Source organism: Triturus cristatus, chromosome 11 (genome assembly GCF_964204655.1).
Source record: "Triturus cristatus chromosome 11, aTriCri1.1, whole genome shotgun sequence".
Lineage (NCBI taxonomy): Eukaryota > Metazoa > Chordata > Amphibia > Caudata > Salamandridae > Triturus > Triturus cristatus.
The window spans coordinates 146,397,143-146,416,248 of record NC_140594.1 but is presented as its reverse complement, the minus strand read 5'-3'; the positions used below and the strand labels follow the sequence as shown (position 1 = coordinate 146,416,248).

The window sequence follows — 19,106 nt, the reverse complement described above, 5'->3', positions numbered from 1 at the left end:
AGCCGTTCCCCTCACGGCGAGCTTTCAAGGTTTTAAGGGCAGAAGGTTTGTAGTGCGCGTCCCGCGCTGCGTGAAGCCTGCGGGGCTTATGAGGAGCCCGGGCGCTGCCTGATGTCGTCAGCGGCAGGCGCCCGGAGCTTAGGATGCTGGGGCTTGTAGTTTTTAAGCCGTTCACCTCACGGCGGTGCAGGAAGATTCCAGGTGCACGGCAGGCAAGGCGATACTCCCCACAAAAGCCGTTCCCCCTCACAGTGAGCTTTCAAGGTTTAAAGGCAGAAGGTTTGTAGTGCGCGTCCCCAAGTACAGTCTTAAAACCCTACGATGTGTCTAGATTAATTAACTATTATTCTTCAGGTCAGACAGGTAATATTTTTTGAGATTTTCTTAAACGTTTTTGTGACAATTTGCTATAAACTGTAAACAAAATCTTTCTATGGTTTGGAGGATTCTAGGTGGGAGAGATTCATTCATATTCTGCAGGTTTTCATGTTGTGCTTTCACAACTGGACAGAAAGTATTCTGAATATTTAACATAATATATAATTTTATTCATTTAATACAATTAAATACATTAGGTAAACCTGCCATACAGATTTTTAGGCGAAGACCATAGTAGGTGCACCACAGTAGGATCAAAGTGGCTGTATGCTGAGGTTGGCCAAATTAGCACACCTGCTGTGGCTTGAGAGATTACTGGCGTGGTGTAATTCATGGCATAGTTGATATTTTACCAATCTGGAATAAATAAACAATTGCCACCTATTTGCATGCTTGCACCATGAAGAAAAACGGGCATCTAATTAGTGAAAGCCTGCCAGCTGCTCATCGCCCATCTCTTTTATTGATCAAGTACATACCAAATATGGTTGTCCATCTTACCTTCCTTTCTCTCCTATTCACCATTGCTTACAAATCTTAAGTAGATGTTTTCAGGACTGACTCAAGATTTGTTGCAATTACATTGGGTGACTGGTAGTTTAAAGTGCTGCTTTTTGGTGGATGATCATTCTCCTATTGAATAATGTTTTTTTACCAGTGTTTTAAAATGATTGCTATAATTTGGTGTGGGGTACTGTCCAATATATCATCTTAATGTTAAATTCATCAGTAAAAATATTTAAAAGTGGAAAGCTGCCAAGTTGTCTATTGGCTATACAATATATGTTACTAAATAGAACCCCTTCTTAGGACATGATATGTTCTAAATGATCTACAGTTATGGGCTAATATTGTCTTGTTTTGGGAAGGTCTTCTTAGAATGCTGTATTGTAATACAAGTCATGAGGTTGCTAAAACAATTGACAGAATCCAGTAGAAAATGAATATAATTGTTCAGACTTCCAGGTAATAAATCTTAAGCTGAAAGTATCCTGCTGTTACAGAGATAAATTTTTTTTCTTTTTTTTAATTTAACTTTTTCTATAAATCAGCTGTATTTTTTTAAAAGGTCCTCCAAGGTAAAGTCCCTTCTTCTAGTTGTTGAGTAGGGAACTTTTCTTCACAGAAAGTCTTATTTGTATACAAGTGATCATTCATGCGGCTTCTGAAGCAGGCCTCGAAAAATCATAAACATTTTGCTAGATCTACAGATATAGTAACTTAAATAATCGACTCGATCTAACTTTAATGTAGTTGACCACTAAACTGGTCTCAAATTGTGTGATCCTATCCAAATATTTTATTTTACAGAGCCAAAAGTCCCTTCTTCTAGTTGTTGAGTAGGGAACTTTTCTTCACAGAAAGTCTTATTTGTATACAAGTGATCATTTATGCGGCTTCTGAAACAGGCCTCGAAAAATCAAACATTTTGCTAGATCTACAGATATAGTAACTTAAATAATCGACTCGATCTAACTTTAATGTAGTTGACCACTAAACTGGTCTCAAATTGTGTGATCCTATGCAAATATTTTATTTTACAGAGCCAACTTTTTATTCATTATCATATTTGTGCACACCTTCACATAAGTGAGTTCAGCATTTCTGCTGTACAAAAACTTTGTTTGATGTAATACACTAAGCATTTGCTCCATGTGTAATAAGAATCTAGCCCACATGTAGGGTACACTTGGTTCTTAGTTCACTAATAGCAGTGCCATCAGGGTGGGGGCAGGAATATTTCTCAGTTCATGTTTAAAAATTAATTAGTAGATCACAAAAGCATGATGTGGTAGTGCATGGTCATTTACAGACAGCTTATTTTCCATTGAATTGGCCACAATCCTTTCTACTAACGTAGTTTTACTGATAAAACTATATAGCGTATAAACAATCTGTGGAAATTAGGCTTCATCTAAAATATTTGTCATTTGCACATCATCAAATAAAATATTCTGATTTGTTTTTAGCATATTAAAATCTTGTTTTCATAACACGGAATTCCAAAAAGTATGCTTTCATAACTACTGAAATATATATTTGAAATGTTTGTACAGTTCACTAGCTATTTAAATTTAGTGTTAGGAAAAAAACCTGACACAATTCTGCAGCTTTTCATTGCACACTCCTTGTACAGCACGAATACCTGACAGTTCACTTTACAAAACCTTCAAAGGTTGCAATGGCGGCTGGTGACATTTGACAGTGGTGAGTCGTAAAAGTTCAGGGTGAGTGCAGCGAGTGATCCTGATATATGGGGGAGGGGGTATCCGTGGGTTCACTCACATAGAAAAAATTGAAAAGAATAGTAGGCAAATGGTGCATTTAAAGCATATTTGAGAAAGCAGGATGGTTAATAAAGCAATTGTTAGTGTTTTATGACCTCAATAAAGAGATTTCATATGATGACATAGGTAGTTGCTTATTCAATATAACCACAGAAGTTTAAAACAGACTTTCAGATAATGCTGACTAACTCAGATTTCTTTATTTTTTGATAAACCTTCACAAGTGAAATCTACTGAGGAAATGCAAGTTATTATGATTTGTCGGACTGGACTCAATGTTCATGCCCTGACAAATTGTTTAAATGTACTGCATCCATATGGGAGGAGCTGAAAAGGCTGCTTTCCCCAAACCACCAGCCGTATGTCAGGCCATAAACACTGGTTTCAGGAGGGGCTGTAAACTACTTTGGACTCTGGAGAAGAAATTCCATACCTTTCATGCACCGCACAACTAGTCAAGTAAAGCAAAGTAAGACGCCAGGGCATGCAATAGCATTGGTAACATATAATGATATATCACAATGAAGAAATGCAACTAGAGAGTGAGAGTCCCATCCATTTTTCTGCACAACTTCCAACAAACACAACTGAACTGAGGCAGTAGCGTGATGCCGAAGAAACTCAGTTTGTGACATGTTATATTTTAGGTATAGATTTTCCTTGAGCCTATTCAGTCCATTAGAGAGCTTTCAAGAAATTCTTTCAGTTCCTTTCCCAGCCATCGATGGTAATGTGTTGCCATATAAGCACCACTGAATGGCTTAGGTAGTGGCATTGATTCCCTGACCTACCGTTGCTTCACAATCAATATGTTACGCTTTGTAATGTAAACACCTCAGGGCAGACATAGTTATCTTAGTTTAAACTCTGAAATTTAGAGTGAAGGTAGCAAGCGTGGAACTAACTCATCGTAACTGAGACTGCCAGTGCAGTGCCTGCCAAGTGTGACACTGAGATTGCGAACCAAGGGTGAAGTAAACTAATGGCACATGATGAACACCATACACAAAACTAAACTGCTCGTCAACCAATGAACCTCAGCCAGAGTTAAAAAATAAAGGGAAAAAAAAAAAACAGACCCGACTAACAACTTAATTTATATGTGATTTATATCATCTTAGTTGTTGTTTTGTGTGGTTTTTTTTACACTCTGACTCCCAGTGCTTCTGCCTTGAGGCTGGGCCTGGAAAAGCAAGAGTGAGCGAGGAGGTGATGTAGAAGGAATACCTCTCTCTCTGACTCGACTGCATCGCTCCTTCCTTTTGTGCGACATGCCTGCTGTGCTGGAGTGCTGACACTACCTGCCTGTGATAGCAGGTAGGCTAAGTTACTATTGTAGTGCGATTTAGCATGAACACTGCTATCCAGCTGCAATAAGGGAGTCGAATGCCATGGTGGTGGCAAATGGCCTAATGCGCAGGAGGAGTCTCTTCGACAGAGACTAAAAGAGCAGCATACCAACAGCAGAAACAAATTAAGGGCCAATCACGCTGTGTTTTTTTATTTTAAATATATTGCAAACTCAACCTGAAGGTACAGCGCATGCTTTACACGAGCCCCAGTTGCATTGCATTGCAGACGGACACATTCATTTTTAGGCACTGAGAGATTTAAGTGATTTCAAATCACTTAAATATCTCGTGCTCACTTGCCCAGAATCACAGGATGTTGAGCCTCCCACCGAGACTCAAACGCTGGTTCTTCAGCTTCAATGTCGGCCGCTCTAACAGTTAAGCTACATCCTCTCAGCGTGGCTGTATAATAAAGCAGCCAAGCCATATACAGTGTTTGCCATTGTCAACTACTTTTCAACATTCAAGCAGTGGCAGCAGGCAAGGTGCTGGGGTGGCGGGGAGGACAAAAAGTAAAAAACACTTACTCATTTTTCAGCTGCTGTCTCTCCTCGGCTTTGGTCCCCATGCCGTCACCCTCTGTGTTTCGGCGGAAGCAGGAACCACACAGGTTCCCTCCCATAAGCCAATCACAATTCTGCAATGTAGCATGTAGATGCAAAGTGTGCATGACTGTTTAGCCGGCCAAAACATCATGCAAACTTAGTGTGCCACCACTCCTCCCCCTGTGACCATAGCCCCGCCCTAACCTAGCCCCGTCATGAAAAATAAAATGATAATAACTGGGTTATTATAGTTTTTTTTTCTCTCCATTCTCCTGCTCTGAGCGCAGTGGGGCGAGGCTCCTCAGACTTCATGGAGGTGCCGACCCCGAAAGGTTACAGCCAGAGAAAGAAAAGTAATTGGAAGTTGACATAAACTGACTGTTGACCTCTCTCTGAACGTAGAGCAAATGTGACAAGATAAAAAAAGATTTAAAAGCCTCTTTATTGCTCATTCACTGTCTGAGTGAACAGAACACTTGTTCCTTGTCAGCTTGCCAGAATGGGTCAGCAGGCCCTAAAAATATCTCTCCCTGTTAAAATATGACTCTCCATAGCAAGTGGGCGAGTAGATTTCTTGAGGCCTGTGTAGGCACCAGTCAGTCTCCCATATTCTCAAATGTTCAATCATAATTAAACCTCTTTTAATCTCTTAGTGGTTAACCATGTGAAATTTACATTTTAATTTAAATAATTTTCATAAAATTTGAAAGCATTGAAAATCCATCTTAAAAAAAGAAATAAGGCACTGAATACATTCCGACTGGAGGGTGATCTTAACTGACATTCCTAAAATACATTGGGATATGGGAGGCAGAATCGTCGTCTCACAAGTTGTGTTAAGGATGCATCATCAGTTGCCAGAAAAGACTCCCCAAAACAGATCCTGAAAATACAGTTTGGGTAAATGTTCCGACAACTGCACAATGCACCCCTTTATATATGGGGTAACATTTCAAATGTAATCAGTTTAACAAATAGTGTTGAAATAAATTTCAACATTTCTCATTGCCTAATAATGGTAAGAATTTAACATTTTACCTTAAAGGGTGATTAGAATAGATTTGATTGAGTTAAAGTCTTGTCAAATAATGAAATTCATACCTTTATTAATTAATGATGAAACCTAATGCAGAAAGAAATTAACTATGCCTAGAAATATGCTGTTGATAAGGGGACAGTAGCTTCTTGGGCATTGGTATGAATTAATGGAATTACTTTATAGGAAATTTTTCACAAATGCTTTTGTTCAATGACCTCTTAGTAACCCAAGATGTGGATCACATTAATTGATTTGTTATCATGAGAAGGTATTCCCTGTATTTGTTTAATATATCTTCATGTTTAAAAAAAAAATAGATGAAAAGCAAGACCTCACAATTCACATTCTACAAAATAAATTATAAAAGCACTCCCATTGTTATGCATTGAATATGGCAATGTTGCTCATGTAAGAAGATCAAACTATATTTCATGGTAAATTTTACATATTTAGAATTGAACAAGTGAAGTCCGTCTGTTTGCCAAGTACACTTTTCCGATAAGTTAACATTGTTTTAGAAGCTTGAATTAATTAATTCAAGCTTGTAAAAAAGATTTAACTTTTCCGCTTTTCCAAAAAGTGCACTTTTTGCCATTTTCAAACATTTTGTGAAAGAAGACTCAAAACATATGCAGCAACTTTAGGGACCTATGATGACTAGTTTTTACAATGAAATGAACTAATACCATGCTTAAAAAACATATAAAAACAATAAACCTTACTAGCTCAATTTAAAACAACATCTTAACTGGCCGTATCTGGAGGGTTATAGTATCAAACAAATAGTTAAATGCAAAGCAATGACTAAATTGTGCATATTCTGCTTATTAACACACAATATGTGTAGTGAAATGGGAGTAAAACTTCAAATTTGAGAAGTTTGATTGTTGCCATTCAAGATTAGTCATTTGTCCTCAAAAACTGTTAAAACGCCCTAGTCTCTTCCAATTGTGGACAGATCAGTGTATACACTTAACAGTGCTCATTTCCTGATCCAGCCTGCGCATTATAAAAGCACTATCTGCATGCTAATGTCTTGTGCACCGACTAATACGCTGCACAATCAATAGGCTACATTATTTTGTTGTACCTCTCAAAAATGGCTGAGAATTAAGTATGTACCGTTGCAGAGAGTAGGTTCCGTACTGTCCAGTTTACTGCAGTGGGTTCCCTCAGCCCGTATGGGTATAAGGCTTATATTACATCCGCATGATCCTCCCTCTTCACCAGACTGTTAATGTGTCATCCTACTAATCGCCAAATGTCACATCCAGTTAGTGTCTTCTTTCACTGATCAGGCAGGACAACAGTACAATTTTATGCATTCATTTACTTGGCTAAAAAAAAAGTTGCTTGTTCTTACATGCATGCTGTTTTCGCGTTGATTTCAAACACTTTTTGGCACTCGACCCATGTAAAAAATCTTTTAATAATTGTGAAACTTGCAATTTAATAAGTTCCTGTGTTTTTTAAGCTCAGGCTCATTTGAGTTCACTGGAAACCATCTCTTGTCAATGTCCAGTAAGGGACTGTGTAGGAGGCTAGCTTAGTATATGGTACACATATTTCAGTGGATGAAGCAGAGACACATATTTAAGTGGTGCACCTTCCACTACTCCAGACAACCCTTATGATGGTATTAGTGGTCTTTGATTACCATAGAAATCTCTCAAAGTGGCAGCTGTGGAGAGCAGCATTCAAGCTTATCTTAAAGGAGTATTAAGCAGCTTGTTTTACCAGTTTAATCTTATAGCGTGAGGTGAATGAAACAGAACCACACACTGTTTATATAAAAACACCTCTATTTATTACACAACACTCACTAATGCATTGTATATCTCCTACCCGGGAATATCCGCACAATTCACAAGAATACTTCAAAAGCAATCGGGTAGTAGCACTAAATACAGTGGTCTCCAGGGGGAGAGCAAACCATATAGTAAGAAATTGGAACACGACATGCAAAGGAAAACTGGACTTGGAACAGAAGACCCAGAGGAGCCGGGGACACAAGGAACCACCCAAGGTAACTACCCAGGAACCCCACGGAGGCTGTGTGCAGAGTGGAAGAACAGCCCCATGCCCAAGGGAAGTCAATGGAGAAGTTGTAGTTTTGAAGAAAAACCCTTTGGAAAACAGAAGTTTGAAGAGGCACCCCACCCGTGGGTGCCCTGGTAACCATGTTACCTACACTAGAGAAGCAGAGTGCATAGGGGTGAAGTGACGTGGGAACCTGCAGTAGACAACAATGGATGTCTTTGAAGAAGATTCCTCTGAAGAAGACTGTGAAGAAGTCCAGTGGAATCCAAGGGTGGATTCTGAAAGTGAAGAACCTGCAAGCCGAGAGGACAGAGTCTATGCTACTCGGAGGTGACCAGGAGGCATGGAGACACAATGCCCACTGATGTATGGAAGTTCCGAAGAGTCGACTGTGGCCTTGTCGCTGCAGCTGGGAGGACCAAGCGATGCAGAGAATGACCAGGAGCCGTGCACAAGCTGTCCCACGTCGGATGTTCGTGACTAGGTGTTCGGTGTCCAGTGGGAGCACCAACAAGCCTTGGTAGCTGCAACTGCTGTGGAAAACGAAAAAGGAGTAATTCTGGGACCCACAAGGTCCAAGGGACTCCCCAGCAGCAGGAGTCAGAGCAGGCCCGAGCAGGAAGGGGAGCCCACCGAAGCAAGAGAAGACTCTCAGGAGGACCCGCAGCCCGAAGGCAGAGGATTCGCAAGAGGACCTTCAGCAGCTCACCAAAGATGAAGGCCCACGGTGCAGAGGATGCGGTGAGGATGCTGAGCTTGGCAGGGAGAGATGTTGGAGCCTCTTGTAGCCCAAAGATCTCTGTAGTGCAGAGCCAGCAAGCCTTGGCAGCAGTAAGTAGACACTGTGCACATGTGTTTGGTCCCAGCGGTTCCGACGAGGGATACTCGCTTCAAAATTGCAGAGGACAGGTCAGGCCTCGAGGGAGTTGCAGAACCACCCCCTGTGTTGCTGGGCCTCGGGAGGTTCATAGGACGACAGGAGCAGCAGACCTGTTAGCTTTGTTTCAATGCCTGCAGACCCATGGGAGTGACTCCCTCACTCCAAGGGAGATTTCTTTGGGAGTGCTTGCTGGACATAGGTCTGTTAAAGAAACTGGATGAAGCACAGACGATGAAGAAGACTTAAAGAACTGCGAGACCAGGAGCTGCAGGAAGTTTCCTTGGTGCATTCTCGGTTCCAATCGAAGTCCAAGTGTCCAGACGATTGAAGAGCATCGTAGTTTCAGGGTTGAATCTTGTCCCATGACAAATCTGAGGACCCACCCACAGGGGAGCCCTTAAATACCGTAAGGAAAGGGTTAATACGACTCGGGTCCCTCCCAGAGGAGGGGCTGGACAGATGGGAGGATACTCCCATGTCCTATGTGCAGTTTTGCACCAGAGCAGGAGCGAAGTGCTCCCTGAACTGGTTCAAACTGTAGTATGCAAGGAGGGCACCAAATGTGCCCTTCAAAGCAGTCTGTTGGAGCTGGCAAGCGGCCCCACCCCAGCCCAATACACTAAGTCCTATCTGGGTTATAGTCACACCTCTGTGTGACATGAAACCTATTGTTCTACTTTCCCCTGCTCAAGCTCAGCTCAGCAGCAGTGGGGCAGAATTATGTCTGGTCTGCAGCAGCACTACCTTGCTGGCAGACCCTGAAAGGCTGTTACCAGGGGTACAAGGGGAGTACCCTAAGGAGACCCCCAGTACATGGGATCATACTTCCAACACTGAAATCAGTCTTGAGGGTATGATTCTAACATGCTTGATACCAAACATGTCCGGGTTCGGTGAAACCACTTTAAGTTACACATTTCGTAATGACTGATGTCCACTATATGCCGAATATTGGCTAACCGCACTTACAAAGCCTGGCTAATCGACTCTGGGGTTTGTAGGGGTGTACTGCTCATGCAGGGGCACCATCACACTTTTAACCAAGCACCCTGCTCTCAGGACTGAAGAGCCTGCCATAGGGGTGACTTATAGGTTTCGAGTGCAGTGACCTCAGATATAAGGAAACCTATATCTGTCGTGAGAGGTGCAAGCACCAAATCACACAGGCTGCAATGGCAGGTCTGTAGTCACAGTTTAAGTGGACTCTCATGGGTGGCACAATACATGCTGCAGCCCATGGGAGACCCCTAGTGTACCTATGACTTGTGTACCTTAGTACCATATACTAGGGACTTATAAGGGTACACCAGTAGCCAATTGTGGAGGTACAACAGTACTTATCATGTCAATTTAGGGAAGAAAGCACAGTTGCTGGGGTCCTGATATGCAGGATCACAGCATGCTAGGTCAAAAACACACTGACACGAAGCAAAAAGTGGGGGTAACCACAAGCAAAAAGTGGGGGTAACCACGAAAGCTGATCCTACACAAGGTATTAAGTATTTTTGTTTAAATAAAACTGTAAAATAATCTAGCCTTGAAAAAGCCCAAAATACCCCACCAAGGGATGAAATGTGTGTAGGCCTAATGTCATCATGCTATGTACAGCTGTTGCTTTATTAAACATGACCTGATATCATGGAAAGAGGACGCATTGATGCTTTACATTTTGGAGCTGAAGGTCGTTTGAATTAATAAAAAGGCTTCCTCAAAAAGTTGCTTTATATATTCTGCCTCAAACCAAGACAATAAAATAAAGAGTGAACTTGTGTCCAAAATCCAAGTGTGTGCTGAAAGATAATGGAAGATTGTGCTATGCGATTTAAAAATCTTAAGCTGTATTTCTGTCATAAATATTGTTTTTGCCACTGTGTAACCAGAGAATAACTAAGTTATGCTTCTGTAGTAATATTTGTATATTTAAATCAAAAGAATGAGTACCTAGATAGCATTGAAAATACCCATCAAGAACAGACGGATTGAAATGGTTTAACATGTTTTTAATGTGCGAAGAGGTTATCTCATGTATGCAACCACCTTGTAACAAATTGTGTCTTTTTTATTAAAAACTGACTCCACATCATTTGATTGCATGTGTAGCATTTAATGTTGTATCAACATATAGGAAGGCAGGTATAAACTGATATACTGTTTTTGAAAGATGCAGACATTCAGAATTAAAATGTTTCTAAGTATTGGTACATTTTATATCATGTCGCTCTTGTACAGTTTACCATCGAGCATATTTATTTAGTATTTCTTTTTCTTTTTTGCCAGGGTGGAATTTCAAAACAAGTTCTACACGGGTTCTGGATATAAGTTTTCAGCATTCTCTTTTAAGCGCATGAACTTACATTTTGAAAATATTGAGTTTGTATAGTTTGGCCCTGTAATCTACATTGTTCAACGGTGTAGGGTAATAATCATGTGCAGTCTTACAAATGTACAGTAATAAAAGTGTGTTTCACAGATTGCCTTATGCAGTGCAGCCAAACTCTTCTGTAACATAGCCTTATTCTAATGCACAGATATATAACCCATTGTACAGGCATTGTCCAGAATGTATATTTTGTATTTATGCTCATTCCTCTTAAGAGGAAATTTAAGTTTCCTCCTAAAATTGTAAAGAAGAAATTAAATGGTAAATTATGTTTTATGTTCTTAATTGTTCGGGTCTAGTTCAGACAATATTTGTCTTGAGTTCAGACCTCTTAAGATGAATTTTAAATTATTTTCTGTCTCAGTGTTCAATTTTCTGTGTATGATGGAAGGGATTTTGCAGTCTCTGAATGAACTGTACTGTCAAAATATTTTTGGAAGCGGTCTGTGTTCTAGACGTCTAAATAACTTGGACAATGTTTATTATGGAGTGATTGCAAACCTTTCATTCATTTTCGGAAATGCTGGTGGACCACTAGAGCCCATGGTCTTGCAGATGATCGTATTGGGATCTCTCCTCAGCCAGAAATTTGCTTAGGTGACACCCGCGTTACATTAGTTTACCCTTCTGAGGGTAGCCCATCTTTTTAATTCACTTCGTACTATTTAAGAATCAGGTTTAGGGCATGGACAACAAGGACGCCTACCTGAAATAATATGAGTCTGCACACCGGCTTCTCTGTAATCTCTGGGTCTTCCTACAGGCCTACTGGTGGTCTCTGACTTGACATATCTCACTTAACTCATGCAAGACCCAGCTATCAAGATAGCACATGCTGGTGGCCTTGCACACAGAACAAAGAAACCCATAAATTGGAATTTTGGTGCCAAAAGGGTGGCCGGCGACTGTACAGTGTTACACTCTGGTTTATAATCTTCATATTCACTGTCAAACGTTTTGTTGAATGTTGTCTATAAAAAAATCTTAGTGAAGTATTTTGGAAAAAGATATGCCATTAACATTATAATGTTGAAAATTATCTATTTCAGCAGCATTTTTGTTTCTCTTGTAATGTTACACTAGTACTGGGATATTCTTCGATGCATATGATGAAGATTGAGTTATAGAAAGGCACTAAATGGAATGCTTTGAAAACAGCTGGCCTGGCAGCAATTTAAAAAGTTTTTGTATAAAATGTACATAAACATTCATACATAATGAACGAAAAATCAATGCAACTACATTTGACTAAACTTCAGAATTGGAAAGGTTTATTTTAGGTATTTATTTAATAAAAAAAATAAAGCACCTAATGTTATCTGGATGTTCCTGTTTGATTCATCTACCTACATATACCATTCTGTTCTTTATGGTATAAGCATTTCCACCATTAGCGTACCCCCCTCCCACCCCAAAAAATATATAGATATGGAATATTAAGAAAGAACTGAAAAGAAAGGAGTCCTTTGAGATAATTGTACATGCATTGGAAAAAAAACTCTTGTTGCTCGGTTATTAAGCTGCACCTTCCTGTCTCCTCTCTGATCTAGAAAAGTTGAGCATGGTTTGCATTCATAAGCAAAGAGATTTTCATGCATTGCATCCTTACTAATCGGGTCGTTCCACTCCATTAATTGGTTCAGGAGAGAGAGTTCCATTTGCACAGTAGTATCATGCTGAAAGTTGTGCCATGTTTTCAGCTTGCTTTTTTAGTTTTTCAAGGTGAACATGTCTGAGAATAACACCGGAGCTTGCCAGTATGTAACGTTGGAAAAACGTTTAACAAGAGCTTTTTTGGCCTTTAGGGAGGCCAAAGGTTACGAACCTGGATTTTATGGCAAGACAGGAGGCTAGCATTATGCATAACCTTTTATTAACTCCTTCTGAGCAGCAACACCACTTAAAAGCTCCCAGAATGGAACTTAAACATCACAATTAAAAAGAATGTTCACACACACACTCCATTTTCTTCCTCTTTTGTTGCTGCTTCTTAGCAAGCTAAGTATATCGTTTTTGAAGAGGATGTTTTATGGATCTGTGTATTTTTGATGTATTATGAATGTTACCCAATTTATGGGGATTGTGTTTTAAGGTTTTACTGGATAGGAATTGTTTGATTTAGATAGAGTATTTTAATATGGTTTAGAGTATAAAGAATGTACGTTTTAAATGTCGATTTTAAATTAAATATGATTGTAAATCCGAGCGATTTTGAAGTATATTGTATTTAATATGGAATGAGTATATTATAAAAGTTGATTGTATTCTCCAACCTCCTCAGTTGAATGCAGAGGAGCTTGAACGCTTCCCAACTGTGGTTAGCGTAACACAAAATGGAGGCGTCAGTATTCCACGTGTATGATCCATCCGCATAAATATGGAGTAGCAGATATTTTTCATGGGAAATTGAGGTTGTTTTGCAACATTGAGGCCTATTTTGAAGGGCAGTACAGATAGGACGGTAACCTGGCAACGTGCGCTTCACAAACAGACGCTCGTTGTTTGTTTCTCGTTCGTGAGACGATCGGTGTGAGGAAAGCGAGTAAAACAAGCTTTCGAGTAGGAAAAATAATTTTAGTATTTTTCGGATTATTTGAAAAAATCTTCGAATTGGGCAGAATATTTAGTATATTGTAAATGCAGAGGAAATTAAGGAAGATCGGTTGGGGAAATTGGTATGTGAGGAATTAAAGTCAGTGGTTCAGGAAACCTTTAAGCTAGTTTTGGGGAAAAGAGATAGATGGGTCTTAGATGATGAAGAATATTTTTCAATTTCTGATGATGAATCTGAGAACAGTGGTCTAGGAGGTAAATGCCTACAAAAGAAAAGGCATTTGGAGAAGAAGGAAAATAATAAGGGAGGCCCAAGCGCCTCTCATAGTTCAGGTGTCCTTGGTGGCACACGGAAGAGTCAGCAGAGCGCTGTCTCCGGAATATCGTTTTGAAGAGTGTAAATCTAGATGAATTTGTACTAGATTTAATATATAAAGACAATTATGAGAATGAAGAGCTCGGTGTGGAGGTACGGTCTAGTCAGAGTTTAATCTACAGTGAATGATCCTTTTGGGTAGAAATATTTTGAGCTGAGTGAAATAAGGCATCCCAGAGGGAAGGACTGGTGGCCCATGGAGCATGTGTCTCAGTATATTAAAGCGAGGTTGTGAAATCCTTTGGAAAGGGAGGAGCGAAACCTGATGCGGGCAGAGTGTTCTATACCAGTTATTGATGAGAAGGTGACTCTTACTCCTAACTTGTATCCGGATCTCATCACCTATATGTTTAAGATGGGAAAGGATCCAAGGAAGGTTTTGGAAAAGTCTCTGAAGATTTGCCAAGACAAATTACTGGATATTTTGGGTCCTTTAGCAAGGATCTTTGATTCCGTGGAGGCATAAAAGGGATCAGAAGTGGATCTTTTGCTTGTCAGAGGCCAATCTGCTTTATGGGTAATGCTAATGCAGGCTTATTATCAGAAAGATACAGAACTCTGTTAATGAGGATAATTCCCAAAATAATGGGCCCGGCAAAAAGAGTCTACAGAAAACGCAAAGGGTTTGTTTGGAGGTGGTTTAGTAAGCTGTTTTGCAAAGTATGTTAAGACTTTCACATGTTTGGATATGGCCCAATATGCAATGCCTAGGGTGTTTCAAGGTAAGGGTTTTTATGGAAGGGCCTGTAGGATAAGGCAAACTATTGGCCAAGCAGGATTCAGAGCTCAGTATAATAACTCCACTTATCAAGGATACAGTGGTTATAGAGGTCAGGCAAACAGTACCCCTTTCAATTCTCAATGAGGAAGGAGTCCAGGAAGAAGGGGAGTACGGTCAAGGGGACAACCCAGTAGTCAAGGTCAAGGTATGAAGAGTATTTTTGGTTTTAACCCTTTAAAAGAGGGAGGAAAATTGAAGTTCTTCAGAGAGAAATGGGAGACTATAACCTCAGATTCGTGGGTGCTACAGGCTATAGCAGGATATACGATAGATTTCAAGTCCGTACCAATTCAATTAGTAGAACCAAGAGAGTTGGTGTTCCAGGACGATTTACAGGAGGTAATTCAAGAGGAGGGAAATCAGATGTTATAGAAAGGTGTGATTATTCGAGTAGAGGAAGAAGAAAGAAGGTTTGTGAGTACCTTGTTTATAGTGGATTAAAAAGACAAAGGTTGGAGGCCGGTGATAAATGTATGCAATTTGAATCAGTATCTGAAATACAGGCATTTCAAAATGGAAGGGATATATTTTCTGAGAGATTTACTACAAGATTTAGATTGAATGGTGATGATATATTTAAAAGATGTCTATTTCACCATTCCGATGGCAAAAGAGTCAGGCTTTTCTTCAGGTCAGACGGAAAACTCAATTATTTCAGTTCCAGTGCCTGCCGTTCTGTTTGTCAGCAGCACCATGGTGCTTCACAAAGGTGATGCGGCTAGTGGTAGGCTATCTAAGAGAGAGAGGAATGAGAATGATAGTTTATCTGGACAATATTTTATTAATGAATCAGAATGTCGATTTGCTTTTGAAGAATTGAATGTGATGATGAATATATTCGAGAATTTGGGTTTTGTGATAAACAAGGAGAAGTCAGTAATGATACCCTCACAGAGTATGGAGTTTTTAGGTCTCGCCTAGGCAGCGCGCATGTGCTGCCCTAGTAGGACCTTTAGCCATCGGTCTTCCCTTTTCAGGCACGAGTGCAGTGCTTGAAAAGTGAAGACTGCTTTCTGAAGCGCGCGCGCACAGCCTCTCTGCTTCACGGCACTGCGCTTCATGTTGCATGAAGTGCAGCCACTCACTCACTCCGCCCTCTCCGTCTCCTTCTCGCTGCATGTCTTGCAAGCCTAAGAGCGCTTCCTTCCTATTGTTTAAGGTGTGTTATTGAGGAGCATCGGAGGTGGTGTTGCACAGTTGTCGTTCTGTTCTCTGTCCCCTGCCTACGTCCTAATCGTCCCATCCCTACAAGTAGGTCATTCAATCAGGAGCTGCTGTGATGGGCTGATGCGGACACACGCATGCTCTGCTGCATTAGGTTTTTGTGTCTGCTAATTTTTACAGCGCCTGAGACAGCACTTACGAGGCTGCTAATTGTTATTTGAAATGTAAGTGTGGCCTGTTTTGTTCGTGACTGAGCCTTTTAGTAATGAAAAAGGAGAGTGATTGATGTGGACCTTGTGGGAGCTCAGCTGACTCCAGATGCTCTGCCCTGCCCGCTTTGCTATCACATTTCTATCAAATAATACGCATGTATCAATAACCTTTTAAAATTAGTCTTGTAGAAACGTGCGCCCACCCTCACGGAGCCAGCATTATGCTGAAAGGGTTGCTGTTAAAATTAGTCACCAACCCTCGATATTTTACAGTGTAGTTACTGCGTGATTGAGGCCAGAAGTTCTGGCTTTGGCAGGTAGTAACCTAAGACCATCTATTAAACGTGTGTTATGGGTGGCGGGGTAGAATAGTTTCAGAGATAAAGAAGTGGAGCAATTACGATGTTCCTGCATCCCCCCCAACCAATTATGTTCCATTTTGTATCTGCCTTTGTCCAGAAGATTTTGAAACATGTGAAAAGGGCCTGCATTGCAAATTTAAATGTAACTAATTTTCCTGTATGAACAAGTGATCTGTTAATATAATTGATGCTATGGCCATTTTCTTTCTTTTTTAGCTAAATTGAGGTCTGGGTGTTTCTTTAAAAAAATATTTGCAGTCTTTAGGCTGTTCTGCAACTCTGCGTGTGTAGTCCAGTGAGGAAGTATATTTTAATTATAGCTGGGCTAACAAAGCACGATTCTGTGAGGAGCGCATCTGAAAGCTTGGTAATGGTGTTCCTCTCTTCTGCACAGCTTAGAGAGTTCTTCAGGTGGTGAGAACTAAAAAGGTGTTTGAGGGAGAGAGCCACCTGCTATTTTTCCCTTATTAGCATCCCAACATATTATGAAGGAGTTGCCAACATTGAAAAGGGAGCTGATCACCAGGGTCTTTCTTTTCTCAGTTGCCTAAAAGTGAAACACATAGGAAAGCACTCCTTAAGGTGGCACTAAATCTAATGGTCCTAGGTCATCCGGTTTCCCTATTTTAAAATTAATGTTTCAGGCTTGTTGCTGGAGGCTGCCTGGTGGGGTCAAGACTCTCCTTCGAAGGGACTAATGTTGGATCAAAATATTGTTAATTTCGTGCTGTCTCTGCACTGCATCTTCTTCCCGTATTTAGTTTTCGAGTGACAGTGTCCTTGTAACGGAAAGTTCAGAAAAAAGTTTTATAGATATATATTCAGTTTTGTGCATTGTGTGGGGAATACTACTGTTCTGAGATGTTTTATTAAGATTGTATACTGTGCTCAGTAAATAGATATGAACTTCATGGACTAACAGGCTGTGAAAAGACTGTGCCACCGCCGCACGCTGCATGGACCAGGCCCGGGCGTTTGACCCTTGAGAAACCCATCCAGAGGACGGTGAAGGCTGGTTCAGAGGTTGTTGCCAGTTACCTGTTGACGCTGGGGAGGATGTCTCCCCTAGTACCTAGTGGGGCACGGGCGCATCGCAGGCCGTCTCAGACTGCTCCTATAATTGGAAGAGGCCTTTCACCGCTTCAAAATGGGCCGCACTGACGCCAAGCAGGCGAAATTGCCCTTCGAGGCACGTAAATCCTCCAAACCCAACTCAGCTGACCAAGCAGATAAAGGCACTATGGACACCCAGGAGGAGGATTGGAAGTCACTGCTGCTGGGAATGAAACAGAGTCTCACAACGATTGTTGAAAAGATAGACACTATGAATGCCCGCATGGACTTTGTGGTTAATAAACTAGACCATCACGAGCAGCGGATTACGGAGGCAGAAACTAGGGTGTCTGATTTGGAGGACGGTGCTACGGCCCACGGGGCGCTACTCTCACAGATGGAGCGGCTACTTAAGGTAATTGCAGACAAAAACGAGGAGTTGGAGGCACGTTCCCGAAGGAACAATGTGCGCATTCTGGGTTTGGCGGAGTCGGCCAATACAGGGCGTATGAAGGACCTCGTCGAAAAATTGGTGGTGGAGCTGTTTGGCCGCGATTCCTTCTTGGCTCACCTAACGGTGGAGCGCGCGCACAGATCCTTGGCCGCCCGCCCCCGGGGGCCCCACCGCACCCAGTGATCGCGCGATTTCTTAATTACCGGGATAGGGATGCGGTGTTGTCTTGCTCGAGAGAAGAAGCAGGTACACTACGAAAACACCACGCTGTCCTTCTTTCCAGACTTTACACAATCGGTGCAGGAGGCGTGGCGCAAATTTACGTCCGTGAAGAAGAAACTGCAGGCGCAATCGATTTCATACGCTATGCTATACCCAGCAAAACAAAGTCACGCACCAGGGTCGGCAATTTTTTTTTCAGAACCCTCAACAAGTGGAGGACTTTCTCAAAAACATGGACACTTGACGACTGATGTGCACAGAGCTGTTGGATGGTGGAGATGTTCTCAGATTTATATAGCATGCATACTGTTCTCGTCTGGACTCTCTTCTCCCTCCCGCTAAAACTACCTGCGCGTATAGCACGGTGGGTGCAAACGTGGAGGAGAGTGCGTGCCCCTAGCGTTTTTCCCACACAGGTGTTCCTCCAAACCTCCTAATGGGAGGAATAGTGTTTAACGGGTTGATGCCTTTTCAGGGGGGGTGGGTGCTAGTACCTGGCGAGTTGGGGATGCCGGAGTGGGGGGGGTGAGGGTGTTTCTTGGTCTACAGTTTTGTTACTCACCCAGATGGTCAGCAGGGAGCAGCTAGTATCATCATCATAGGCTTTATTTCGATATAAGAAATACCTTAAAAAGCAGTACATTTAGCATGGAACAATAAAACAGTAAAAAGAGCCAATGCGTAATCATTCAATTCATGCTGCAAATGGTCCCAATAAATTAAGTAAAATCATTTTAAAAAACAGATTAAACAAGGTACAAAAGCCTAGTTGATCTAATGCGCCAAGCCCAACCTAGAAACTTGGCTATACCACAAGCAAAGAAGGGCCGTGGATCACTTTTTAATATACGTAATGCCTCCATAAAGTGCCTTGTTCCGAGATCTCTAAAAAGAGGTTTTAGCCATCTACTGCGGGGTAGTGCATAGGCCGGGCATTCAAAAAGCAGGTGCAGGATTGTCTCTTTCCTATTCTCACAAAATGGACACAAAGAGATTGTTTGGGCCGGGGCCTTCCACCTAGAGGTTA

The 19,106-nt window shown here is 41.3% G+C and overlaps 1 protein-coding gene across 1 annotated transcript in view; it reads left to right on the top strand.

The window, feature by feature from the left end:
* The window catches only part of ATP6V0A2 (ATPase H+ transporting V0 subunit a2), a 417,607-nt gene extending 405,387 nt beyond the window's left edge, over nucleotides 1-12,220 (top strand). Inside the window, exon 20 of the mRNA XM_085636095.1 lies at nucleotides 10,800-12,220. Coding sequence (XP_085492221.1) covers nucleotides 10,800-10,902 — 103 coding nt within the window. The 3' untranslated portion in view covers nucleotides 10,903-12,220. The remainder of the gene's footprint in view (nucleotides 1-10,799) is intronic.
* The last annotated feature ends 6,886 nt before the right edge of the window (nucleotides 12,221-19,106 follow it).